Consider the following 27,640-nt stretch of genomic DNA (forward strand, 5'->3'; position numbering starts at 1 on the left):
CTTCATCCTGCTGGATCTGAGATGTGATTACATTGAAATCTGAGATAGTCCTTGTGACCGTGTCATTCACCACAGAGCTGACAGCTGTTCAGAGAAGCCGAGGCCCTCGCCTGAGGTCGCCCAGCAAGAGTCTGAGGGAAGTACCAACCATGTGTCCGGCTCTGCCCACACATGCTGCCTCCTCGCCATGGTCCACGCCAGTAAACATGAGGAAGGCCAGTCCTAACCTGGGCATCCCAGATTGAGGCTAAGAGGTGCCGGAAATCTGGTGCCAAGTTGTAGAACCCCAGGAAGTTGGCTGAAGTGTGTCTATTGAGGGGGGAGGGTGGGGTGTAGAGGAGGGGTGTGTCACGGGGCTGGAAGTGCTGGTGTCTTGACTATCAGCACATGGTCACAGAGCAGGGAACAGCACTGGTCTGGATACCTACGTTCGTGGTCTCTGAGCCCGGACTCGGAACTCTCCGCCCTTCCTCCTTTGAGGTACAGCACAGAGCACAGCTGTGATGACATCACCTTTGGACATTGTTGAGTTTAATTTCTGATTCTGTGACACAGGGGTTTTAGGGAGTAAGTCCAGCCTGGGACCCTCCCCTCAGACAAGGGAGTAGGAAGCACCAAGATGCAGCCAGGCAGTGGAGCAGGTTCTCAACTCAGATGGCCAATGGTCCCCAGAATGTGGCGGTCCCCCTGCCCATGGCCCACTCTGCATGGCCCATGTCAACTTCCCCACAGCTGGGTTGGTGCTGCCCCTGCCTTTGTGCCTCCTTCCCACAGGCAGAGGGTCCATGCTGTGAGCCCTTCCACAGAACCAAGAGGCTTTGGGGAGACTAGGTAGCCTGTTACCTGGCTCCCTGAAGGTCAAACAGATCCCAGGTACTCAGAAACACAGGGACTCTGAGAGAATGGAGGTCTCCCACCTCCAGCACCCACCCCCACCCCCACATAACGAAATAAGCAGTCTCCCTCTTCTCTCCTAAGGGGCACAGTGGCTGCAGGGATTGCTTGTGTGACAGGCCTGTTTCCAACCTGCAAGGAAGGGCCTGGGCCAAGAGAGTCCCCCAGCCCAGCCCGGTGACAGGCAGCGTCAAGGGGCATGGATCCCTGCTGCCCCTACAAAAGGTTCTCTCCTCAGCCCAGTCACTCCTCCTGCTTCCATAGTGAGATTGCATCCTGGTCTACACTGGGTCCAGAAAACGTGTGGGTTCCCGTTCTTGTTTGCTGCAGAGCACAGCACTGTCTCTTGAGGGAGGTGTGGGCAGTTTTCTGGTGAAGGGTCAGGTAGGGATCCTCGAATATGTCTGAACAACGTCCTGCTTCTGAAAGGCAGACTTGTACATATGTAAATGAGTGAGACTGACTTTTAAAGGGTGTTAAGGTTTTTTGTTATTTGTTTTTGTTGGGTTTTTTTGTTTTTTTGTTTGTTTGTTTGTTTGTTTTTGAGACAGGGTCTCATTATGGAGTCCTGGAACTCTATAGAGCAGGCTGGCCTTGACTTCACAGAGATCCACCTACCTCTGTCAAAAGTGTGTGCCAACATGCCCTGCTTAAATGGAACATGTTAAACCAGGTAGAACCAGAGGGCAAATAGGGGCCATGAATATCCTTTTCAGGCCCTGTCTCCATGGTCACTTCATGTCCTGTTCCCACTTTCCTCCTATAAACAACCACAGTAACCCATCTGCTTCTGAAAGGGCCCTGACATGAATGCAGTCCTTCCTCGCACAGAGCTCCTGAAAGATGACGGCCAGGTAGCAAAGGGCCAGGCCTCTAATATCTGAGTGGACCTGAGCTAGAGTCTGGGCAAAGACCATGCTGTTCATCTATAGTCTCAGGCCCTTAAGCAGCCCTCCCATCCTTCCATCTCTCCAACCCTTCATCTCCCCATCCTTTCATTTCTCCATCCCTTCATCTCTCCATCCCTTCATCTCCCCATCCTTCCATCTCTCCCTCCTTCCATCTCTACATTCCTTCATCTGCCCATCTTTCCATCTCTCCACCCTTCCATCTCCCTATCCCTCTGTCTCTTGCCTCTGTTCTCCTCCCTCTACACCCAGCCCCATGAGGCCCCACACACCTCCAGAGCTTTGCGGTTCCCTTTGTCTCTTACTCCAGCACTCATGTCTTGGTAGAGCTCCTTTATTCATCAGTCTCTCCAAAATCCCGCTGAGAAGCATCTGACCATGATGGCCAGGGGCAATCTGGTTCCAATTCCCAGACAGGGTTTGAAAAGTGAGAAGTGGTTACTCAGAACATTACATGGGAAGAACTCTAAGCTGGGTCTAGACTTGAGGACAAAATAGTCCTTGGGTTGATCAACGTCTGCTCTAAACACAGGGGGAGTGCATGGAGCACCTATGCATTTGCAGTCTATTGGCTGTGACCAAAGGAGGCTGCTGTGGCTCATTCTCAGTCCAGGCTGGCTCACTTGGTTAAGAAAGCAAAAGAGGTTGTTGTGGTTCTTTCACAGTATGGGCTAACTCACTCCCGCCTTGAGCCAAACAATAACAGAAATGAGGGAAAGCCTTCCCTTCATTAGCACGAGGGAAGGCTGGGGCAGCCTCGGCCAGGGGTCGCCGCTGTGTCTGCGGCAGGGCCTCCCTCTCAGAACTGGAAAGGCTACAGGGAATGAACCAGGTATGGTGGCACATACCTGGAAACCCAGAGCTGGGAAGCTGAGGCAGGAAGCTCTGGAGTTGAGGACTGCATAGCGAGACTCTATCTCAAAAATAAAAAGCACATGGAAGCTGAGTGACCGTAAAGGCTGGATATTGTGCTACATGGTATACACTGGATGGTATGTATCCAGGAAAAGGGAATCTTTTTTTTTTTTTTTTTTTTTTGGTTTTTCGAGACAGAGTTTCTCTGTGAGACCTTGGCTATCCTGTACTTGCTTTGTAGACCAGGGTGGTCTTGAACTCACAGCGATCTACCTACCTCTGCCCCCCTGAGTACTGGGATTATAGGCCAGCACCACCATGGGATCTTGATAGAGAAAGATGCCTCATCAACCTGGCTATAGACACACCTACAGGGCATTTTCTTAATGATTGATGGGGAGGGTCCAGTCCATTGTGGGCGGGGCCATCCTGGGCTGGTGGCCCTGAGTTCTATAAGAAAGCAAACTGAGCAAGGCATGTGAAGCAAGCCAGTAGGCAGCACCCCTCCATGGCCTCTGCATCAGCTCCTGCCTCCAGGTTCCTGCCCTGCTTGAGTTCCTGTCCTGACTTCTCTCGGGCTGTTTCCTGGGAGTTTAAAGTGAAATAAACCATTTTCTCCCCAAGTTGCTTTTGTTTGTGCATCTATTACAGCAACAGAATTCCTAAGACAGATGGTGAGAGGAGTGTGGGTAGGGGAGAGGGAAGGAAGGAAACGAAAGCAGCCAAGACAGAGGTGAGAAAAATGGGGAGCAGGGGCTCAGGAGTAGGAGGCTAGCAATAGAAAAGGGGGTCATAGGACAAAAGGATCGTGGAGAAGAGGCAGAACAGGGAGGAACAGACAAGAGAGAAGTGTCACAAAGAAGGTGTGTCCCAGAGAAGCGGGTCACAGGTTGAAGGTCACAGAGAAGGAAGGTTACAGAGAAGGGGGGTCACAGGTCAAAGGTCAAAGAGGAAAGGTTACATGAGAAGGGGGTTATAGAGTAAGGAGTCCGTGGTGGAGGGAAGGTCACAAGGAAGTGACAGTCACACTGAAGGAGATTATGGAGACTGGATCACACAGGAGGAAGGCTGCATGGGTGAGAACATCACAGGTGAGGAAGAGTCACAGGAAGGGGGGTCAAGAGGGAGGGAGGGTCACAAAGAAAGGCATCAGGAGGTCACAAGGGAGAGAATGTCACATAGGAAAGGGAAGGTCATAGATGAGGCGTGTCATAAGGAAACCATCATGGGGAAGGGAGGATCAGAGAGAGGGAGAGTCAAAGAGGAGGGACCTGAGGTGTGGGTAAGCCATCTAGGAGACAGAGGGTTGCAGAAAGGAATTCACAAGAGGGAGGGGGGGACACAAGGTAAAGGCAGCCAGAAGGCCTGACCTCAGCACAGAGTTGCACTCCCCAGGTGCCTGCCTGTGTCACTCTGATGTCCTGGACATCACCTCAGGGGTCCCTCTTGGTCTTGCTCCATTGCACAGTTCAGGAATGTGAGGCAGAAGTTGGTGTTGAGACCATAAGCCCCTTCTCCTGCCATTGCCTCTGTGGTCCAGAAAAAAGCAGAGGTCTAGACGCCTACATCCCAGGCCCAATACATGCGTTTCCTCTACAGGCAGCTGTGTTGTCATGGTACCTGCACAACTACCTCCCACCCCAGCCCTGATCTCTTAAGCAAGAATCTCTTTCCCGTGTGGCTCCTGCACACACACAAACACACACACACACACACACATATCTCAGGTCTTCATCTGGAGCCTCCTACCATTCTTCAGAAGGAAGTGGCTGTGCCCTGTGTGGCCATCTCCCTCTGTGTGAGGTGGACCAGGGCCAAGGCTGTCCTTCCTTCCCCTGGAGACACTGACATCAACCACCCTGGAAACCTCAGGCCTCGCCTGAGCCCACGCTCACAGGGGCTGTAGTTCCACTATCTGTCAGACAGGGACACTGATCTCTTATGGTCTATGCACTAGCCTAGCCTAGCCTCACGAAGGCTATTTGTATCCGCCGTGTCTCCTAAACTTCTCAGACCTGTAAGGTCCCTCCTCCCCTTCTGTCTTTCAATTATACAGTGAGTCACATGTCCCTCACCAGCCACTCAGTCCCTAAAGACATGCTGGATCTTGCAAGTGGGCCTGATGACCTACTGAGAGGTGGCCAATGAAGTTTTTCCCATAGCTGGGTAGTTGCCTGGGCTATGTCTGATTTGACAAGGCAGTGTGCGGGGCTTGACTAGTCATGTCTGCCATGGGTGTAGCAATGGATCTTAGGCTGCACCAATGAGTCTCATCAAGCGGTGAGTGTGCCCACCCATGGATGCTAGTGATGCCTGAGGATGGTTGCAGCTGTCACACTGGAAAGGCAGTCTCTTGGGTCAGACAGAGATGCCACTAGGCACTTTTCAGGAACCAACATCCAGAAAGAGGGTGATCCTGCCACATATTCACTGTAGTCGAGACTAGCACCCATCCAGGACCAAGAATAGAAGGATAAAGGCAAAGAGAATGGAGCATGAACAGAAATGGATGCAGACACATCTTTGCTTCAGACGGGAAAAAGATACGGCGTGGAAAGAAACGAGAAAATGTGCTGAACACTGATGACAGGAAAATAGGAGGAAGAGCCAGCCACTCTCTGCATCGGTGGTGCCATTTCTCCCTCTGTAAAACCGATGGAGTCGTCCACTGACAGACAGCCCATTCCAGCAAGATGACCTAGCATGGCCTCTGCCATCCGTCTGTCCCCAGTGAAACCTCACAGGAGTTGATATCTTAATCCAAGTCATTTAAAGTGTCACACAGGATGTCTATCAGAAAACACCTGGTCTCCAGTTCATTTGTCTGTGTGACCCTGGGTTTCTGAAGCCCCACATTCCTGAACTGGGAAATGGGTTTGTTCTTCTTGCCAGAGCACTGTGAATATTAAGGTTGAGTGAAATGTTTGGTCCCAAATAAACAATGTCTCTATACCGTTTTCCAGATGCCCTCTATGAAACCAGAGCCTCAACACCAGCTGGTTCCCAGAAACAGCTGAAAATGAGCCCAGGTTGGGGGATGAAGAGGAACTCCCAAGACCCTGAGCCCCAAAGTTTCTGCCCAGCTAAGGGCCAGCTGTGCTGGTCACACAAATGGTCCCAGCAGATCCAAGGCTCTGCTACCCACAGACACACAGACACGCAGACACAGACATAATTTTAAAATATATGAGGCTGCATGTTTTCCCTCTAGTCTTGGATGATGATAACTGAGATTTGGGGGGAGGGAAAGTAGACTGGGTTATTTCTTCCAACAGGCTGCCTGGATCTAAGCCCAATCCTGCCACTGCAGAGCTAGCTGTGTGACCGTGGGCAAGTTGCCCCTCTCTTCTGTGCCTTAGCACACAGGGAGTGTGAGAGAGCTCCCCAAATCCGACTGCATTTGTGTCGGATCACCCTCCCCACCCTGTGCTTTTATTGCTTCCAGTACAAGCAAGTAACAGAACACCGACTTAGCACCGGCCCTAAGGACTGTGTGCACGGAGGAGGGCTACCCCCCCCCCAGTGGCCTTGCAGAGAAGCAGCCTGAGGTCTTGCCTTTAGGCAGCAGTGGGGAGGGAGTCTTCCCAGCATGGGGGATAGAGTCTCATTTTCAGATGGTGCAGAGGGGTACAGCGTTCTACACACACATCCTATTCAGACCTTTGCAGCAACTGGGGCCTGATGGAAAGCTGTGTGTTTTCTGTGCTTATGACGGGTGATGCCTGTCTTGAGCAGCCCCCACCACAGTGCACACACACACCACACATACACACGTGCACAGCACACCTCATGGAGAAGGCTATGAATTCTGATGTGGGTGGGCTCCAGACCGAAGCATCCACAAAGGGTCCAATCTTTGGTCTCTGGTCAGCCCTGAGCACTGCTCTCAGAGTCGGAGATAAGCCTGGACTAGGCTTTCCAACCCCCTCCCAGGCCAGTGTGAAGCCTGTCCCGCCTTGGACATTGGTGCCTCTCCCACACTGGCCTGGAGGAGAGGCCAGGGGCCCTTCAGCCCTCCAGTGTTAGAAGAAAAACCACAATCCTCGCCACGAAGGTCATGGCCAAGGTCACAGGGTCAGTAGTGCTAGGTCCCATGACTCAAGGTGACCAGGCCCATGTGCAGGGAGAATCCAATGCCTGGTTGTTACCAAAAGGCCCTCAAAAGAGGGCCCTGCCTGCCACCCTGTCTCCCTTCTATGGCTCTTTCTTTCGTCCCCCTCCCCCTCACTTTCCCTTCTGTCCTGAGACTGCCTCTTCTCTTCTGCCCCCTCTGCCAGTCCTCCTCCTTTCTCACCCTCCCCTTCCTCACTCTCTTCTTCTCTCCTTCTCCTCTCTAGCCTCCATTGTTTCCAGAACACCTCCCTCCCCGGGCTCCACCTTTCTGGAGGACAAGGCCTGGAGGTCCTGAGGGCTCAGCCACAGGAGCAGTGTCCAGGAGAAATAGTCTTCCAAGATAGTCACACAGTCAGCTCGCAGTCAGAGCTCCCAGCCCTGAGTGCCGGGCCAGGCCAGGCCCACCCTGGGACCGTCCTGGGAAGCCCCGGCTCTTTAGTGTCAACTCAGGGAGACAACTCACTGCCTGAGCCTGCCACTTTGAGGCCTCAGCATTCCCACCCTCCCTGGGGCCACGGGGACTGGTGGATCTTCTTCACAGGAATTGGCTATCAGTGTGTCATGGCCAACGGCTCCCCTCAAGAAACACCGAAACCTCTGGCTCCTCCCCCACCTCACACACAGGCTTCATTTGAAACAAAATCCCACGAAGCTCAGGCTGAAGCTCGCAGGGCTGAACACTCTGGAGGGGGAACCTGGGGCTTCCAGACTAATGCAGAAAACCAGTAAAACTGAAATCAAGGAAACTAAACACAGACAGAGACACATATGTGCATACACATACGTATCACACACACACATATATATACATACCAGACACATAAATATATATACACCACACACATATACACACAATACATATACACGTTACACGTACTCCACACATACACAGATTCCGCATGCATGTATGCACACACACACGCACACACAGAAAGAGTGAGAGAGAGAGCCGGAATCCACCCTCCCAGATCCCACAACAGTGTTAAGTCAGAACTCAACGTATTTCTAAAACAGACATTGGCAATGGGCTGGTGAGATGGCTCAGCAGGCAAAGGATATTGTTGCCAAGCGTGACGACACAAGTTCTATACCCACATGGGACCACTCAGGGTCCCGAATGGTGGAAGGAGCGAGCCTACTGCCAGAAGCTGTTCTCTGACTCCACAGGTGTGCTGTGGCATGTTTCCCTCCAGCGAAATGATATACCTACTATAAATGGTTTTTAATTTTAACAGACACAAAATTTTAATTTAACATTAATTTAAAATTAAAATTTAATTTAAAATTAAATTAATTTAAATTAAAACTAACTTTAAATTAAATTTTAATTTTAACAGACACAAAACCCCTGAGCTTAAACAAACCCCCATAACCTAGGATAAAATCCTTACACCAAATAGTTTGGTGTTGGAGCAAACGCCAAGAGTCCACAGCGAAGGGAAAGGCCTCAGAAGCACTCCCCACCAGAAAGGCCTAAAATAGACCACATGTCCCAAGGCCTCACTCCAGCCCTCCGAATACCAAGACTTGCTCCCAGCTTGCAGGGTGTCAGCATGACCCCGAGCCCGACAGTACCTGGTCAGCGAGGGTCTCTGGAACCACTCCTATCCAAATAGTCTCCCCGGGTGGTCACAAAGGGACCCCAGCAAGCCTGGAGAGCCTGACAGGGCAAGGGACTGGTGTGGTGGTGTGGTGGTGTGGTGTCAGGAGGGCCCTCTGCACTCTCTCACAGCCCTGCCTGAGCCTCCTCCCCCAGCCAGTGAGATAGCAGCAGCTGGGCCCCAGTCATTTCCAAAATTAGCCTGTGAGCCCCAGGTCTGGGCAGGAGACACAGCCGGGGTGGTGGCCGTTGAACCAGCTGCGGACAGCATGGACATATATGGTGGCAGGGAGCAGGAGGGGCCTCTCCGGACAAGTGTCTTCCCAGCCTCCATCTAGTCCCCAGGGGCGGGTCACACTCGCCCAGGCTGCGGCTTCTGCCACAGGAAGGAGTCAGGGCTGGGTGGAAGCCACCTCAACCGCTCTGGTGGCTCCTTGTGGGAATGGTGCCGTAAGCAAGCTAAGGTAGGCAACAGTCTCACCCAGTGAGCTTCCTGCCAAGGGCTCTGATTCACTCATTATTCCCTACAGCCTTGGGGAAGGGGGCGAGGGGAGGGGTCCTCTCATCTCCATTCTACAGGTGGAAACTGAAGCACAAAGGTTAACCACTGGGGGCAGGTGAGATGGTTGCGGGGGGGAGTGCTTGCCGCCAAGCGTCTGATCTGAGTTCAACCCGCAGGGCTTTCACGAATTGTCCTGTGACCGCCCCCCAGGTCCCTAGTGCAAACACACACAGAAATAAAGACTTGTAATTTAAAGCCCTTCTTAGGTTAAGCCAGCTTGTCCAAGACATGGGAAAAATCAATATTTGAACCCAGGTATTACTCACCTCGAAGGCTCTAGTGTAAACAGGGTGCTAAACCAGCCTCCGCCCAAAGTGCTCTGTCCCCATCTGGGCGGAGCACAGGGGAGAGCCAGCGCTCAGCCTGCACATGGCCCTGAGTGTCAGCTCCAGGGAGTGCCAGGAGGCTCAGCCTTTGGTACATCGCATGCCTGTGGTGCACAAGGCTACACGACTAGCAGGGGATCTGGGCAGATCTCAAATCCAGGACTCTAATCATGGAAACAGGGCAGGCATCCTTCTAAACACGTTTCCACTCTCATGTGTATGTGCGTGTGCATGTTCGTGTGCCTGTGTGTACATGTGTGTATGTGTGTGTGGTCACATGCCCCCAGCTGCTTTTGCATGTGTGGGTGCATGCTGTTGCATGTGGAGGGCCAAGGTTAACTTTGGGGTGTCTTTCTTCAGAATGTCATCCACATTGTTTTTGAGACAAGGTCTCTCACTGGCCTGGAACTGGAATAGTCCTTGAGCTGAGCTGGCTGCCCACAAAGCCCCCAACTCTGGGATTACAAGCACTGACCACCACACCTGGCTTTTTATTAGATGATGGGGCTGGAACCTGGGTCCTGCGCCTGCCGGGCAGGCAGCTACCTGCTTCTCTCCATTCTCTGTCTCAACCTCAGAAGGCAGCATTTCCCCTTGTAAGTCAGGGTGACTGTTGTTGTGGCCAAAAGCAGCTTGGGGAGGAAAGGGTTTGCTCAGCTTACACTTCCACACCATAATCCATCATTGTTCATCGTCAGGACAGGAACCCAGACAGGACAAGAACAGGGAGGCAGGAGCCAATGCAGAGCACCATGGAGGGTGCTGCTCACTGGCTTGCTCCTCCTGGCTGGATCAGCCTGCTTTCTTATAGAACCCAGGACCCCCAGCTCAGGGGTGGCCCTGCCCACAGTAGTCTGGGCCCTCCCCCATCAATCACCAATTAAGAAAATGCCCCACAGGCTTGCCTACAGCCGGATCTTATGGAGACATTTTTTTTTTTCAATTGAGGTTCCCCACTTTCAGATAACTCTAGCTTGTGTCAAGTTGACATAAAATTAGCCAGCACAATTGGCTTCTTGACAGCTTATCACACAAACAAATCACTTTTCAGTTAGAACCTTTCATTTCTCATTTATCGCCAAGATGGCACATTAATATTTACATCACAATATAAAATATAAAAACTTTATTTTAGTTAATTTATTTATTTACTCATTTTAAATCCCAGTCGTAGCCCCTCGGGGCTGGAGAGATGGCTCAGCGGTTAAGAGCACTGTCTGTTCTTCCTAGAGTTCAATTCCCGGTAACCACATGGTGGCTCACAACCAACATTGGGATCTGATGCCCTCTTCTGGCATGCAGGTGTATATACAGATAGAGTACTCATATACATAACATAATAAATAAATATTAAAAAAATAAAAGATAACTTTAAAAGTCCCACAGTCTTTACAATTTCAAACACAGTGAAAGTTCAGTCTTTGAAAAATATCCAGTCTCTTTAAAACTGTAAAATCTCTTTTAAAGTTCAAAGTCTCCCAACTGTGTGCTCATGTCAAAACAAAAACAAATTAAATGCTTTCTTATTTCAAGAGGGACGAACCAGGGCACAGTCAAAATCTGAACAAAGCAAAACCAAACTCCAGAAGCATAAATAACTCAGTGTCCAATTATCTGGGACTCATGATCTTCTGTGCTCCTCCAAGGGGCTTGGGTCACCTCTCTGGCTCTGCCCTCTGCAGCACACACAGCTTGTCTTCTAGGCTCAAGCTGGCTCCACCCTACTGCTGCTGCTGTTCTTGGAGGTCATCCCATGCTATTGGTATCCCCAAAATGCTGGGGTCTCTGCTCCGACTGGGCTGCACTTTCACCAATGACCTCTCCTGGGCTCTCTTCAGGGACTCCAGCCCTGCCTCACAGTGCTAAGCCTAAGCTGCTCCCATGACCCCTTCATGCCTTCAAAACCAGTACCACCTGAGTGACTGTTACACTACCAAGGTCAGCTGCCGTTGTGAGGTGCAACCTTGGCCGCCTCTGGAGCACAGTTTCTTCGTGCCAACCCTGAGGAGACACTTCCCGGAAGATTTTCACACACATCTGTTTAGCTCCCTGGTATGTTGGGTAGGTGGAGGTGACTCTCCCCACCCCATCCCCGGGATGACAAGCGTCGCTGTGACTCATCCTGGAGCTGGTAAGCAGGATGTGGCATCCATCATGCTTCCTCCCCAGGAGGAGGAGAAGAAAAAATAAATAAATGCCCCAAAGCTGCCATGCTGGGCTCCCACAAGCCACTCTCACCAGGAGAGAGGGTCACAGTGCTATTTGGTGGGCTGGCTTCACCATTCCTGGAGCCATCCATCGATCTGTTAAAGCAGACTAGGAAAGTCACCTCACTCTTGCTGGGCTCTGGGGACACCCCTCCCCCCCCGGGACTTGGCTCCTTCAGCCAGTGAGCTCTGGGTCTACAAGATGGCCAAAGGAATGTGTATTTTTCCGGGCACTGACCTCAGTCTCCTGGCCATCTGAGTGGTTCACACCCTGTGGGCTCATGGGGGCCCACCTGCAGCTGGACGTCCTGGAACCTCCAACCCTTTTCATCCTGTCACTCACTAGGGTGGCTGCTTCTGTCTGGCCTCAGAGGAAGTTGTGACAGTACCTGACTTCTACCATTATGGGGTGCCGTTCTCACTAATGCTGGTGTGCGTCTGTGTGTGCATGAGTGTGTGTCTGCCCACGCATGTATGTGCATAAGCACGCACATTTAGATAAAAAAGGAAGCGCCCCGCACACGTCAGTGCTACTACATCAGAGGCCAGGGCCCTGGGTCACTGTCCCCTCAGTGAGGAAAACCTCTTGTCTGAGTCATTGTCACTCGAAGCAGCGCATGACCCAGGGAAGGGGTGTTTGGTGAATGATTGTAGATTCCAAACTACAGGGCAAGTGCTCAGTGTTTGTGACAAACAACTGATACCGTGGACTCTGGGAGCTTCCTCTCGCTGTCTGTCCATTGCCAGCGGCTTGTAGTCTCTTGGTCTACTCATGGCTCTGTTTTTTGCTGAGCAGAATAACAGTGAGATTTAAAATAAAAATGTGGAGGGAGAGAGAATAGGGAACTCCCAGAAGGCACTGGGCCTGCACCAAGCTCTGAGGATGGGTATAGGTTCTGAGGTAGACCCAGTTCAGGCTGTGTGCCTCTGGAAAGGGCCTGAAGGGCTCCCCTCTCTGAAGCAGGATCCTTGCCCCACTGGCTGTTCTTTCTAGTCCATGGTGGATGCTTAGTGGATGTTTGTTGAATGACTAAAGAAACTAAAGTAGGCTTGTAAAGGCTCTCCCCACCATTGGTGCTTTCTGCAGAAGACAGCCACCAGTAAACCTGTCGGTGGTTGGTAGTGCTGGCGCCCTCTGCCCCTTTAGCCTTGGGGTGTTCTCCTGTTTGTGAGTGGGATCTAGCCTTGATTAGCTTATTTGGGAAGGAAAAGATTGATTTAGCTTATACTTCCAGGAAACAATCAGGATCGAGGGAAGCTGGGCCAGGAACTTCAGGCTGGAGCCATGGGGGAAAGCTGCTCACAGGTTCCCGCTTAGCTGGCTCTTATTCAGCTCAGGTCCACCTGCCTAAGTTGTTGCCACCCACAGTGGGCTGGGCTTAGCCAAACCAATCAACAGTCAAGACAACTCCCCATGGACATGCCCAGGAGCCAACCTGACTAGGGCAACTTCTCAACCCTGGCACTCCTTCAAATGACTCTAGGTTGTGTCAGGTCTTCAATGAAAGCTACCCATGGCGCTCCCCTGGCTGCTACGGGACGGGACTACCACAGCCACAGATGGTCCTCAGGAGCCATCACTCCCAAGTTTCCAGCCACCAACTCAGGTGTCCCTGCTTCCTGTCACAAGGTCTCAGCCTTCCCAAGAAAAATACCACGGGTGGTGGTATTGATGGGGAGTTCAACCACTTTGCCACTAACCTGGTCTGACTGCTCAGCCCCAGGGCTGGTCCTCATTTGGCCCATCTCCCACCATCTGGGTTCCCCATCACATGCCACTAGGCTGGCGTCTTTCTTCCATATTTTGCTGCCAATGGACCACTGATCTCTTTCTGCCCTTCAGTATGTTTTCCAGAGCATGGATCAGGTGAAGCAATCACCCTGTCCCCTGTCCCTGCCTATATGAAACCTGCCCTATTTTTCTCAGATCCCAGCTGTGAACACCAGCAAGGCCACTTATGTCCCAGACATCCCATCTCCAGCCTCTTTCATAGGAAAGGTGAAGACTCAGATGGCCTAATGAGTCAGTGTCTGTCTCACCCACTGCCACCCATTTCCACCTGTCACTCGCCATCCTACAGGGACGTGACCCAGCACACCAGTTCCTTCTGTCCCTGAGAGGATCTGTCCAGTCCTGTACTGTAACTGCACACTGGCTTCCTTGAGACAGAGCCCTGAGAAGGGATCTAATGAGCGGGTGCCTGAAGCTTGGGGAACAGTATCAGGTCAGGGAACAGGGAGGTCCCAAGACCACCTCAGCCTGTATTTGTTACAGTCCTCTGGAAAAAAACCAGCCCCTTACATGCCAGTGTCAAACAGAGGTTGGAGGAAGGGCATGCCACTCAGCAGGTGTCACCCGGTTGCTGAGGCACCCCCAGAGGAGATGACAGCTGAGAACATTTGATGACAGTACCCCAAGCCACTGGGCCAGTAGGTCTTTCTATGAGAGGAGATCTGGTTGGTCCAGTGGTCAAGGTCACCCATGAGGATGTTGCCAAGGTGGGTGGTGCATGCATGACCACTCTCTACCCCATTTCTCCTGTCCAGAGCCCAGGTGACCATGGATGACCCTGGCAAACTGTGGCCTGGACAGGCGTAGCCCTGCTCGCTCTCCCCGGCTCCTGTCAGCACTGTCTACAGTGTGAACTCACCATGCACTGAAGGAGAGACATGGAGTTTCCTGTCCCTGCCCAGCTGTGCCCTGTGGCTCTGGCCTGTGTCAGAGACCCCAGGCGGGTCCCCTCCCACCCCTCTAATGGCCACAGCTCCTCCACATTGGACTCAGGGAGGTGTGGCCTCCAGCAGTCCAGTGCCATGCTTGTTTCTTGGCCTGGAGATTCGGCCACTGCAGCCATGTGGGCTCATGACATCTCAGGGAAGTCAGAGCCCCAGACACTAAACCTGGCCTCAGTCAGCACCCATCCATGGAGTCCTGCCCAGTCCTAAGCCCAACTCTGCAAAAACCACCCTCTTGTAAACTGGCGGCTTTCAGCTGGGAGCAATTTTGTCCCCTTTCATCCGTGGCAGTGTCTGGAGACACTTTGGATTGTGGGGACCTTTGTGCTGGCATCCATGAAGAGGACAAGGGCATAATTAAACTTCCCACAGCACCTGACAGTCCCCTCAATGAGTCTTGCTCTCTTAGGTTCACAGTGTCAAGGCTCAGAGACTGTCTCTCCACAGTTCCCAGCCTGGGCCTGGGGAAGGGGAGGGATTTACAGGAGCACCACCTTGTCATAACCCATTATGTCATATTGTTGTGAGCTCAACACTGTATGGACTTTACATGAAGGGAGGTGCTGGCTGGGTTTTTGTCAGCTTGACACAGCTAGAGTCATCCAGAAGAAGGGAACCACAACTGAGAAAATGCCTCCATAAAACTGGCCTACAGCAAGAACATGGGGCATCTTCTTGATCAGTGACCTTGGGGGACCCAGGCCACTGCGGGCAGGTCCCTACCCCTACACAGGTAGGCCTGAGGAAGCCATGGTGGTCAATCCATGTGCAGTGTTCCTCCACAGCCTCTGCTTCAGCTCCTGGCCCTGAGTTTCCTCAGCACCGTGAGAGTTGTAGGACGGGATGGGCGCTTTCCTTCCTGAGGTGTTTTCAGTCACTATGTTTTATCGGAGCAACAGGAAGCAAACTAGGACAGGTGCCCCGAGTGACACCAGGAGTTGAAGCAAAAGGGGTCCTCAAAGTGCTTGCCACGCGCAGAGGATGAGGGGGTCTGTAGACCGACACTCACAGAAGCACTTCGGAAACTGACAAGCAGAGTGGAGACCGGAGGGGTTGGAAGCAGTGCCAGCCTCTTAGGCTGAAGTGGAAAAGGTAGGGAAGCCATATCCCAGGGCAGTGACTTGACAGCTGAGGGGACCGGCGACCCAGGCTACCGTGGGGAGGAGACAATACGCCGACTTCCTTTTTCTCCTACCTATAGGGCACCTGAGCCTGTCCCCACATCAGAAACTGGGGAGCCCAGAAACTGGGAGGCTCCTGGGCCTCATATGTGTAACCCAAGCACACAGTGGGCGGCTGGAGGAGAGCAAATGTCTGCGGCTGCTCAGGTCACGTGAACACCGCTGTAGGCGACCCGACCCTCCACAGTAGTGCTTGATACCCGTGCGTGTTTTCCAGGCTTGAACCCCTGCATCTGGTACTCCGTCCCATGTGCTAATGTTTTGTGAACGCCTCTCCACGTGGATATTCTTCTAGGCTCAAGATAGCCTGATGAAAATATCCTCCAGATGCTACAGTGGACTTCTTCCACAGGAAAAACAAAGCCCAAGACACCACACACTGACACACACAGAGAGAGAGAGAGAGAGAGAGAGAGCACAGCACATACAGACGTGAGGTGGGCTGTGTTATTCAGAGTGATACGGGTGGAGGTTATTTGAGGCAACTGGCTGGGAGTTGAGTGTGAAGTGAATCCAGTTCCCTTTCATGTCATTACCTAGGGGGTGATGGGATTTTCATGGCATTCCAGATGACCGGGAGCTCCTCGGCCTTGGTCACAGACGTGTCAGCTTACACAAGGCAGAGCCTTCTGCCCACAGGATGGTTACACAGACCAGGCTAAGGTCTCCTGCTAGCGACTGGCTGAAGAGTTTTAAAGTTAGCACTAAGACACTTCAGGGAGGCCCAGTGGTGGCCTGGCCAGGTCAGTGGTGACTTCCTTTCTTCCCTAATTAGCAAGACAGGGCATTTCCTGTCCAGCTCAGAGACAGGAAGTACCTAGCTGACCCTGACCATGGATCTACCAGCAGACTGTCCTGCCCAGGCAGCCATGGCTTGGGGTTCTGGTTTAAATTGGCATACACTACAAGGGCCTGTCAGCACATCTCCATGAAGCAAGGGCAGAGCAAGGAAGGTGTTCTCTCTCCAGGAAGGAAACCCAAAGCCATCCTGTTAGCAAACAGGGAGCGTGCTGTGGTTTTCCACATGCGGCAGGCAAGATGGAACTCTTCATGTGGGATTGATCTCTTGACCCCCATCTTGAAGGGTTGTGGGGAGACTTTCGTTTTTTTTTTAAAACCCAGTCATGGTTTCGTTTTAATCCCAGCTGTGGGACATGAGGCTGTTTCAGATTGTCCACAGCCGTTAACCATGATTGTCTCGTGCTCTAGGAGGGGCCAGCTGCAGACCGTTTAATTCTGGGGGACTGTGGAGAGGGCATAAATGGGAGAATTCTGAGGGGGCCTGTGGTGCTGGTCCCTGACACTGCTGGTTCCAGCTGCTGCGTTTTCTATTTCTGCTTTGCTGGTTTGCTGGACTGCTGCAGATTCTGACAATGAAGAGTGGACTTGCCCCTAGGAACCTGACACTCTTAAATCAGCAGGAAGTAGTCTAAAGTGGTCTATGTCTCCTCTTCCCTCTAACCTTCCTATTGTTGGGGGGGAGTGTTGGAAGGGATTAGGGTGAATAGGTTTGGAAAATATAAAGTAGCCCCCCCCAAAAAAATATGACCAAGTAAAGTTTGGGAGATTCCAAAACCCTGAGCCTGAAAAAGCAACTGTGCTGGAAGATCCTTAAAAGCAGCAGCAACACCTGCTGGCCACCGGGCCTCATCATGACATGGACTAACTGTGGCATAGCACACCCAGGGCCTGTGGTTGGTGATGTGGACTGTGATGTCACACCCAGGGCCAAGAGTTGGTGATGTGGACTGTGATACCACACTCAGGGCTGTGAGATGTCCCCTAGAGGGCTCTAAATGCGCTGTAAGTATGAAAAGAGACAAAAACACATGCTGGTCTTCCGTGTGCAGCATTCAGGTAGCTCACCAGCTTTATTTTCTGGGTAGCTAACGCGCAGCAGGGAACCGATTAACTTCTTTGCAGGTGTTAACACACTTACACACTTTGCCAACAAGATAGTCACTAGGCAGCTATAAACAGGAAGGGACCATGGACAGCTCTTCTTCCCATTCCACCGAAACCATGGAGAGTCCGTTTAACCTAAGAATTGGCTCCCGTCAAGGTCATTCCTAGGTATGGCTGTTTGCCTGCACCACCCCACTTTCCAAGCTGCTCTGAATAGAAAGGGGTAAGAGAGCACATTCAAATCAGCGTCTCCCCAAAGTAGTTTAAAAACACACCTTTCCACATAAAGAAGAGAGAGAAAGAGGGTTGCGTTCTCGTGATTACTAAACACAGAGGCCAGTGAGACTGAAAGGGAATGGCAGAGAGTGAGAAGACTGAGGCTCACTGGGCATCCCCAGCTCCCAGAAGGCCATGCTGGCTAGAGAAGGGACCTATTTGACCTGCTTCCTGGACCCCTGACAAGGCTGGCTGTAAAACAGCATCATCATCTTCAGGGCATAACTCTGGATGTCATTCTCCAAAATGTCTGGCAGTCAGCCTGGGGCCCAGCACACTCGGTGCCTTTTGAAGAGGTAGGAGGTCTCAACTTCCAGCAACCCACCTGCGATTCGTCACAAAGCCCACGTGCGTGCCTCCGTTCAGGACAGTCCAAGCCAGGGAAATGAGATGTCAGCCTCACACTGCTGCTCTGAGGAGCTCAGTTTTATTGTTCTCAACAACACAAAAGGCTGCCGTCTCCCTTTAAATAACAAACTATACAGATCACAGAGAGCAGAAATACAGATGGTTTCCATGGGAACATACATACGGATTCAATAAATAATATAAAATGCTTTTGTGCTAAAATAGAACTCTTGTCTCATAGTTACAGGTCCGTCCGGCTCTGTTATACAGAAAAGCCCAGATCTGCTATTACTTAAAACATAGAAAAATATAATTTAATAACAGAACTAAAAAAAAAAAAAAAAAAAAAAGCCAGTGTTGAATTTATGACCCACGTAGAATGCAATGCATACAACCACAGGGCAGAAAAACCAAGGAAACAGAAAATAAATCACAGTTGATGACTGGAATGATTGTTCCATCCCGCCCTGCCGTCAAAGTCATTTTACATCTAGGGAAAAGTGAAAAGGGAAGCATAGGTGTTTGTTTCCAGAAAGGACTCTGAGACTATTAGAGGCTGAAGACCTAGCTTTATGCTATGGATTTGAGTTGACTGTAAGAGAATCTTTGTTCTTAATGAAAGGTGAACACTTTGGACCCGCTTTCTGTGCCTGTTTTTAAAGGCCATTTAAAATGTGTGGGTTCCGAAAATCTCGGGAACACGGCGCCTCCCGATTGCTTGCTTGTAGGAGCAGTCATACCTGTCTTGTGTCATAAAACAACCACTCTTAGTCTGTTAGTTATTTCTAAAGCCGGGTTTCACCAGGTAGCCCAGGCTATCCTGGAACTTGCCATCTTCCCGTCTCAGTGTCCTGAACACTAGGGCTGCCAGTCTGAGACACTGTGCTGTGTTCTCTCTTATTCTTGACAATCAACAAAGAAAACCCTAATGCCTACCAAGACCGTTTACAGCTCAGCCTTCCTCATCCCATACCAACAAACAGAGGAAAACGAGGCCTGAACAAAGCAAGCCTCTTCACACAAGTGTGAGCAATTAAGACTTTCAAGTAAACCGCACTCAGGAAAGGAAAAGGGTTTTTTTGTTTTTTCTTTTTACATTTAAATTATGAAAGCTCCAGTGGAAATGGAGCTAAGCGTGCAAGAAGGCCCTCGGTATCTATCATTCTGTGATGCACACCCCGTGGTCACATTCAGTGACAGTGACTAAGACTGCCTCTCGCTGCCTGGGCTACAAAGCCACGGTGTCAGACGACAGACTCAGGGTTCGGGGTTGTACCACTGATGAGGGACCTTTCTGAGAATGTCCAGTGGAGAACATGCGGCACCTTCATGACGGGAGCAACTCAGGGACAAAGCAAGAAAGCCTTGCAAAAATCACTTAGGAATTCTGAGGGAATGTCCCACCAGCTTCCATAATTTCTTCCTTGGTGCTTCATCGTGCCAGAGGTATGGCTTTCAAGGGTATGGGAGCCGAGCAAGCCTTCCCCCTCCAACCTCACCCTACCATAGACTCGCTGTGATATCCCACTTGCCCGTCAGATAACCAAAATGGCCCAGTTCCTGTCCTGAGAAGCTCTGACCTTTGCCACACTATCTACTGGTGAACAATTATGGCTTGTCGGGCCTCAGACCAGCTGCTTCTAACAGGCCAAGGGACCACTTAGGCTAAATCTTACACTAGCTGGCTAACAGTCTGCTGCCCACCCTTCACTCCCACTGGGAGGTAAACCCAGAACCTGAGACCTATGAGCCACTGCCACGGCCCTTGGTGTTCTGAAAGCAGGGGCTTGCTATGTAGCCCAAGCTAGCCTAAAACTCATCGGCCTCCTGCCTCTGCCAATAAATGCTGGGCTTGTAAGCCTTCCTTGTGTCTCCCCAGAGGGTCACAACCCACGATTCACTGCTGGCTTTAACACACACAGTTTGTAATGTCAGCCAATGGGCCCATCAATGTGCAGGCTCCTTTACCAACAGTGACACAGGTTCTTCTCTCTGTCAACCACCACAGTGAGACGATTGTCACAGGCTTAGATAAAAAAAAAAAAAAAAGCACACATCACACTTAACTATGACCCAGAGGCAAAAGCAGAGAGTCCCAAGAACAAGAGGGCATTATAGGTTAAAAAAATAATAATAATAAAGTGGGGTTTGCCAAAGGTTTTAATTTAGTGTGTCTCACATAGCTGCTTTTAAAGTAATCTAACATTCTTGGGCTCTGTGTATTGATTGATTCTTGCTTTATAGAACCAAGGCTTCTTAGGGCACAACTGTATAAAAGCGGCATCACCTGGAACGCCCTCAACCGTGTTGATCGCTCTAGCCCAGAAACCTGAGTAAAGTGTACACAGCGGCTTGTCCCGTTAAGAGGACGATGAAAACTCTCAAACAGCCATGCGCAGCAGCCAGCCCAGCCGGCTTCTTCTTCTGCCCTCGCCGGATGCTGGGGTGGAAAGACTGCCTCCGAGAAGGTGTCCACAGACCCATCACCAGCTCATTCCAATCTCTAGGACTCCAGCAAGGGCCGTCCGCCCTCCCTCCCGCCTGTGCCTTTGGGAGGGAAATGGGGTTAAGGGGACAAGATGGTTTACTTGGAATAAGCCTGAGGCAGGAGAACTCATAGGAGACCCTATACATACACACACAGACACACACACAGCCACACATCTCTATCCCAAAAGAGAAAGAGCCTTAAAATTGACTTATTGTTATTGAAACAACTTACTGTTATTGAATATTGTCATTGAAATAACTTACTGTTATTGAAACAACAACCCATGATACCTTCGAGAGTCTGGCTCGTTTTTATGTGGGTTCAGGACCCCATGATCCTGTGTCGTCTTTTAAAAAAAGCCTTTGGTAGAGCTACCCCTCCGGTAGGAGATTTTCAAGGCTAGCCCAACACCTGCTGGGGTCAAGCCACCGACACTTCGTGCCGAGAAGAAGAGGCCAGAGACACGGCCCCCGCCCCGCCCCCAGCTCTGATGATGCTTGTGTGAACCGTCTACTCCAGCCAAGCCTACACAGTAACCGCAGTACCTAACGGCATGTGTGGGGTAGAATTTGGATGCTATTCTTTTTAAGCAAGCAGGTACCTGTGCCAGGCGTGGCCGCATTCCCATACCAGAGGCTGCGAACAGTGTCACTAGCCTGTGAGCTCAGACACCGAATGGGTGGCGAGACGGGCACCAAGACACTGATGGACCCTCTTGTTGAATTATCTTCCTTGCTCTCAAAAGATAACCGCAATTTAAAAAAAAACAAACAGTAAATAAATAAACAGCTTGTTTTCCCAGCACAGAAACGTTAAGAATACACACCGGGGACTGTAAGGAAGATCCAGGACAGAATACAAAAAATTCTGATGTTAGGTTTCTTTATGTGTTCAAGCTGTTCATTTGAGACTCAATAACATAGCCCCTGGGGATCAGCCAGGTCCACAGAGACCTTCGAGGACCTGTGTTTCAGTGTGGTGACAAGGGGATGCGGCATTCATTCAGGGCAGCAGCGGAGAAAACCTTTAAGGGAAGGATGCTGGGCTAATTGCCGCCCCCGTCAGGGTGATCCAGTGTGCGGTGCGTTAATGAGAGCATGATGAGGGGGAAGCCAGGGCGCACGGGAGACCGCCGGAACACCGGCACCCATCAGTCTGAGTTCCTTAGAAATTATACTGAAAGGCAAGGCAGCAACTCTTTCTACCTTGGGCACATCCTCGGATACACTTCCCAAGGGGAGATGAAGGACCCTCTGTCACAGACCTGCCCACCACAGAGACCACGAGTCCATGCGTGGATGGCATGTAGGAGTTGCCCGCATCCTGTCTGACGTGAAGTCTTGGGGCATCTTCCCTGGTTGTGCTGACCAGAAGTGGCCATGATGGATGCCATGGAGATTCCTCAAGGGGACAATCCAACCTTTCCCCTCTGACTGGCATTCCTGGAGCCATCAGAGGCAGGCAGTGCACATGGGTCTCGGTGCCACCTCGTCACCTCTGGGACAGCAAGGAGTCAGCCCTGACCTACAGAGACCCCTAGGCTGCCGTGCCTCCTCCAGGATCTAGGGCCACAGCCCCCATACCTCAGGCGGGCACTCAGACACAGCGAGGCCTGGGACGGGCCGCCGCAGTCCAAGAGACTGTGGTCCCGCCCCAGAGATGCTGGATGCCAGACATAAAAGCTTGAGCGGTAAGGGTCGTTTCACGTTCTGGGGTCCGTGGATACCAAAGTGAGTGGGTACGCAGAAAAATGCCTTCTGCTTCTTCGCTAATTGGGAGTGTGGCTAGGCCGGCCCTGAGGATGTCCCAGCTGCTGCAGCAGGGCCATCTTTGTGTCATGGGCCTCCTTAGCCAGGGCTCAGAACCGCTGTGTCTTGGCCCCACAAGGCTCCCCGTCGCTCCGCTCTACTCCTGGGCTGAAGAGCTGGGGCCCGTCCTTCAGGCCCTGCTGCTCTGTGGTTCAGAGGCCGCTGCTGGTTTTGTGACACAGCGGTGGCTTGGAGAACTCCAGGATGGTGGCACGCTGCTGGTGGAGGAACTTGGGGGCCCGGCGCAGCAGCCTCTGGGCCTCGGTGAAGGTGTGGGTCAGCTCCTTCAGCCACTGTGCGAACTCGGGGTCACTCTGTACAGACACAGGGCGGGAATGGGGACCTGTCTACCCATCTGCCAACGGTATCTGTCAATGGCTATGGTCCCGGGGGCCTGAACCCAGACACATGCTGCTGGCCCTGAAGCTTAAGGAGAGTGTCAGCACTGGAGAGGCCGAGCCAGGAGAGACCTGAGTTCCTGACCACCCTGGACTACATAGCAAGACCCCCTTTCCAAACGCAGGCTAAAAGGTGCCCTTGTTCTACTAGTTTCTCTGCCTCCACCCTACAAAAACATGCTTGCGCACAGGCCGAAATACACCAGGGAGAAATGATCAGAGATGAAAGTTGAGCTCCAGCACAACTCAGAGAAAAACACAGACAGCGTCCCCTGGAAAAGTCCCTCTGGAATCCCGGAGATAAACTCCAGACTCCAGCCGCCAGCCGCCCCTGGGCAGCCCCCAGACCCAACTGCCACATCATTGCACTCTCTCTCCTGCTAACACTGTGATGTGACTCCATTTACCTAAACCTCGTCCTCGTAAGTCTGTGGGAGAGGCAAGGGGAGGCTTGGGGACCTGGCAGCAGCCCTGAGATGGTCCCATCCTGTAGGCTTTTATCCCAGGGGATGTCAGTAAAAAACTCACCTCACACTGCAAGACAAATTGCTTCCCTCCCTTTATTCTGAATAAAATGCACTTTCTGTCTTTAATCTGGGTCTCCTCCACAGACAAGATCTGTTCCATGGTCAGTAAATTTTGCTAAACACAAATAGAAAAGGTAACAATTACTTTGGTATTCAGAGAGCTCTTAGGAGAAAAAAAAAAAAATCAAAGAGTACATTTTCAAACGTAAATGGCGTCTTTCCCTTTCTTGTCTGGTATTCTAGAAATAAGGAGAATGGCTACAAATCTCTCTCTCCCTCTCTCTCTCTCTCTCTCTCTCTCTCTCTCTCTCTCTCACACACACACACACACACACACACACACACACACACAAGCCCAAAGTAAAATGCCTGGAAGAAAACGCCAGGAAAGCAACACTTCTGTAAAGGCCCGTGGCCTGGCGTTCTGTGTTACAGTGCTGGTCTGGGCAGCTGTGAATGGGCAGGGCCACCTCCCAGGGACATCTGCTACTGTCCAGCCATCATCAGGAGAACAGGGAGCAGCGATGGATGACAGGTGGGTGACAGCTGAGGTGTGGAGATAGCCTAAGACGCTGGAGCCATCTTGGTCTGTGTCAAAAAGACCCAAATATAGGCAGCATTCTCACAGGGGCCTCAAAGTGGAGCCAGCGTGATGGCTCAGCAGGAGGCCACAGCACCGTGAGTTCCTCCCTGTTAATTTGGGGGGGTTGTCTGTTTGTTTATATCCTAGATAAAGTTCACAGGGATCTGGCGTGAAGAGCTTCAGGAAAAACTCCCATACACTCTGTTCCTCTGTTCATTCTTACAGAGGTAGCTCGGGGAACTGCCTAGCTTCACACAAAACACTAAATGAGGAGGAGGGAGGGAGAGAGAGAGACAGAGGGAGACAGAGGAGACTCTATTGGAACCACAACAGCTTGCTTTGGCCTCCACAGTGAGGCTAACAGAGGACTTCCTGTACAGGCTCCCGGAAGACCTGCCAGCAAAGAGCTGCATCTTGGGGCACCCACAGAACTTCTGATTTAGTGCATCAAATCTTGGAGATTTTAATTTCAAAGGACCTTCCTACACAGTGGGCGAGGTGACCACAGACAACTGCCAGCATTTGGAATTGCCTCGGACATCACCAGCATTTGTCAACAAACAAACAAACAAACAAACCCATGACTCAGATAGGATGAAAGAGGTGAGGCTTCTGCTTGGCTCCTCTGACCCTGGGGGCGGGGCTGCTGAGCCTCACTCCTGCCTCTCCACACATGGGGACCATGCTGACATGCATGGCCTGCCCTGGCTCGCTGCAGACAGCACCCTCTCCATCCAGGTTGGCCCCCTCCTTGGCCTCTCACATGGTAAGTGTTTAACGGAAGTAGCCTGCCTTGTCCCTTTGCTAACAGTAGCTGCCCTGGAATACCCCCCCACCCCCGGTAAATCTGGTGTCGAACCCTGGGAGCCACTAACCACTGAGTTTGTTTACATCACCTGGCCTTGGGCAAGCCTAACATAATCATGGGAGCTCTTACACATTCTGTGCCTCTCCATCCACAGGTGAGAAACTGAGACCCAGAGAGGCACTTTGGGGTGTCCTGAGTCCAGCAGGCAATGAGCTGGGATGCCCGCTTTGCTCATCTCCCACCCTAGCTGTTAGCCGTTGCCCTCCCCAGCCCCCACTGGGCCCTGAGGCTGCTGGACTAGGGACTCAGTCTTCCAGATGACTCCTTCATCTTACCCTGGGAAGGGACTTAAACGTTAGTTAGGCCACAGTAGCCCTGGTTTCTGTGACCCTGGAGACAGAGGGTGTGAGGCAGTGTGAGGGAGCCGCCCGGGGCTGACTCACCCGAGACTCGCCCTCTCCTCTCCACTCCAGTCTGTTGGGGAACAGGTAAAAGTAGCGTCTCTGCCACTGCGTGAGGAAGGGGTTCCCCAGCTTCAGCATGAACCCGTGCATGATGCAGTCCTTTCCCAGGGCGTAATCTGCGGGGGGTGGGGGTGGGGACACAGCGTCACTCAGGTCCTGAGCCAGCCCACAGACAACACACTCCGGGGCTGCAGAGGGACCCCAGGATCTCAGGATTTGAACCTGCAACTCTGACGTGGCAAAATGTTTGCTCCCAAACCTTTTTTTTTTTTTTTTTAACTATATGTATGAGAATGACTGCTAAATAAGACTGCTTAATTGTGAATTCTCTCCAAAGGTCCACTGCCAATTAGGGAAGCTGTCCCTTAATCCACTCTCATCCTATGAATGGTTCTGTAGCCAGGGATCTCCCTCCAAGGTTAAAGTGGCATCCACAGGGCACTCATCCTCGGCTCACTGCCCACGGGGACACTGAGGGCAGCAACTGCAATGGGCGCTGACTGAGTTTCTAGGCAAGTGCATTCTTGAAGGAGAATGGGTGACATGCTTCATGACCATCATTAAAACCTTGGCGACTGTGTTAAAATCACTCAGTCATCCATCAATCTGCCCCGGGCACCATGGGGGCTAGGAATGGGGCTACATTTTGTGGGTTCAGCCAGGAACAATGATTTTTTAAAAAAGATAAAACCTGCCCAGCCTTGGGAGCTTATAATCTAGAGAGATCACCGCCCCTAAAAGGGTAAAACCCACATGTCCCCTGAGACAGGGAGAAAGGAGAGGACTGGGGAGGGAGGCAGGGGTGGGACGCAGAGAGCTGGCCATCTGGTATGGGCTTGCAATTCTGGGCAGAGTGAACTCGAACTTGTCCCGGACACAGGTGCTGTGCCGTGCATGTCTGTCATGGAGATTTGTGGAATCTCACCGGGCATGTCCGTCACTCTGTGATGCTCCATTCCCAAAGTGCCAGGGGAGGCAACGCCCCAGGTCTGAGACAGCTCCGCCTCCCCCACAAGCACCTCCATCACCTGGTCACCGTGACTCAGCCCTCCCAACCCACAGGAAACCCACTCGTGGAAGAGCTTGATGCACGTGGGCAGCTCACCTTCCTCCTGACCCAGCTGCTTGTTTTTAGCTCTCCTCCTGGCCTCGATCTTATCCGTGTCGGCATTGACGGCAGCGTAGATGGTGTCCACCACTTCCTGCTGCCAGCGCTCAGAGATCACCAGCGGGAAGTTCTTGTAGAGATCCTGGTCGCAGTCCAGCAGCTGGGGGTGAGAGGGAAGACGGGGCGTGTGCTCAAGCGCCTGCCCCGATTCAGGGCAGCCGGCACCATGGCCGTGGGACCCCTCACGGTCATGGGGAGAGACACACTCACAGGGTCTTTACCATCCCAAGACACAGCCACGCTGGTCTGGGCCTGACCATCAGTGGCGTCGGGGTATTTTTTGCCAATGAAAATGAGCATACGTTGACTTTTTTAAATTATTAAAAAACATTTTTTTTTTTGCTTGTGTATGTGTGGCTATATGTGTGTATGTGGTGCACGTGTCCCTGTGTGTGTGAATGTGTATGGGAGTACATGGATGTGTCTGTACATGTCTGAGTGTATGTGCATGGAGGTGTGTGTGTATGTAGGTCAGAGGTTGGCACTAGTGTCTTTCCCTATGACTTATTTACTTATTTATGTGTGGGGGAGAGAGTGTCTCACTGAGCATGCAGCTCAGAGACTGACTAAACCAGCTGGTTGGCAAGACCCAGGCCTCCTCTCATCTCTCCTCCCTGACTTCCCGCACTGGGTAGGAGTGTGCCCCACCGGGCCTAATCTGCACGTGCCCCAGAGCTGTGAACGCAGTCGCCCATGCCCAGCAAGCCGTTGCCTGAATGCTCTGTCGGTCTTCCCAGCCCCGCACCCTAGTGCTGTAGTAAGAACAAATGCGGGTCTGCACAGTGTTTGGAATCTGGTCAGGGTAGACAGCCAGGCCGGCTGACCCCCCTCAGATGATCTGAAAAGGCGGAAAAGCTCCCCGCAGGCTGCAGCTACCTGGGACCTCACCCACCACCGTGAACTGGTGTTTAAGTGTGAGTGGCATGGAGTGTGGGCCCCCAGCTCTGAGAGCCACAGTAACGGACACACATTCCTCAACGATGTTTCTGTTACTGGGATGCCCCTGTCCCACCCTCTAAGGCAGGCTGCGCTGGGAATCGAGTGGACACAGCGGCTCTGACCCAGGTTAAGCCCAGGCAGTGGGAGCTGCCTCTGCCAGAGCAGCCTGAAACTCGGTGTCCTCCGGGAGACAGAAAGCTGACAGCTACAGCAGCAGGCGGCCTGCTTCGAAAGGAAAGGAGATGCTCCGCATTGGCCCCAGGAGGGACTTCCACCCACCCTGATCTGGGGCATCCTGTCCAGCCTGACAGGCCAAGGCGCCCTGGTGACTGGCAGCTGATGTTGACTGCTGGAGCCTTCTCTACTTCCAACTTCTTCCCATGACCAAACTAAGCCCGGAGCTAAAGTCCTCTGCTGTTCTGAACGTGCTGAGAGGCATGCATACGCATGTGTGTGTACATATGCATGCACGTGCCTGTGTATGTGTTTGTGTGGGCATGCATGTGCAGGTTTATGTGAACACACGTGTGTGCATGCATCTGT

General features: G+C 51.9%; 2 protein-coding genes across 2 annotated transcripts in view; both read right to left on the reverse strand.

The window, feature by feature from the left end:
* Myo18b (myosin XVIIIB) overlaps window positions 1-8,399 on the reverse strand; it is a gene marked incomplete at its 5' end in the record, with an annotated part of 188,809 nt that extends 180,410 nt beyond the window's left edge. Inside the window, one exon of the mRNA XM_055605947.1 lies at window positions 8,346-8,399. Within this exon, the coding sequence (XP_055461922.1) occupies window positions 8,346-8,399 (54 nt within the window). The remainder of the gene's footprint in view (window positions 1-8,345) is intronic.
* Window positions 8,400-17,973: 9,574 nt separating this feature from the next.
* Window positions 17,974-27,640, reverse strand: part of Grk3 (G protein-coupled receptor kinase 3) — a 90,332-nt gene continuing 80,665 nt past the window's right edge. Inside the window, exons 18-21 of the mRNA XM_055606070.1 lie at window positions 26,096-26,258; window positions 24,970-25,106; window positions 23,137-23,250; window positions 17,974-22,524 (exon numbers count right to left, since the gene is read on the reverse strand). Of these exons, the coding sequence (XP_055462045.1) occupies window positions 22,363-22,524; window positions 23,137-23,250; window positions 24,970-25,106; window positions 26,096-26,258 (576 nt within the window). The 3' untranslated portion in view covers window positions 17,974-22,362. The remainder of the gene's footprint in view (window positions 22,525-23,136; window positions 23,251-24,969; window positions 25,107-26,095; window positions 26,259-27,640) is intronic.

Source organism: Psammomys obesus, unplaced genomic scaffold, assembly GCF_907164565.1.
Source record: "Psammomys obesus unplaced genomic scaffold, mPsaObe1.curated_primary_1811, whole genome shotgun sequence".
Lineage (NCBI taxonomy): Eukaryota > Metazoa > Chordata > Mammalia > Rodentia > Muridae > Psammomys > Psammomys obesus.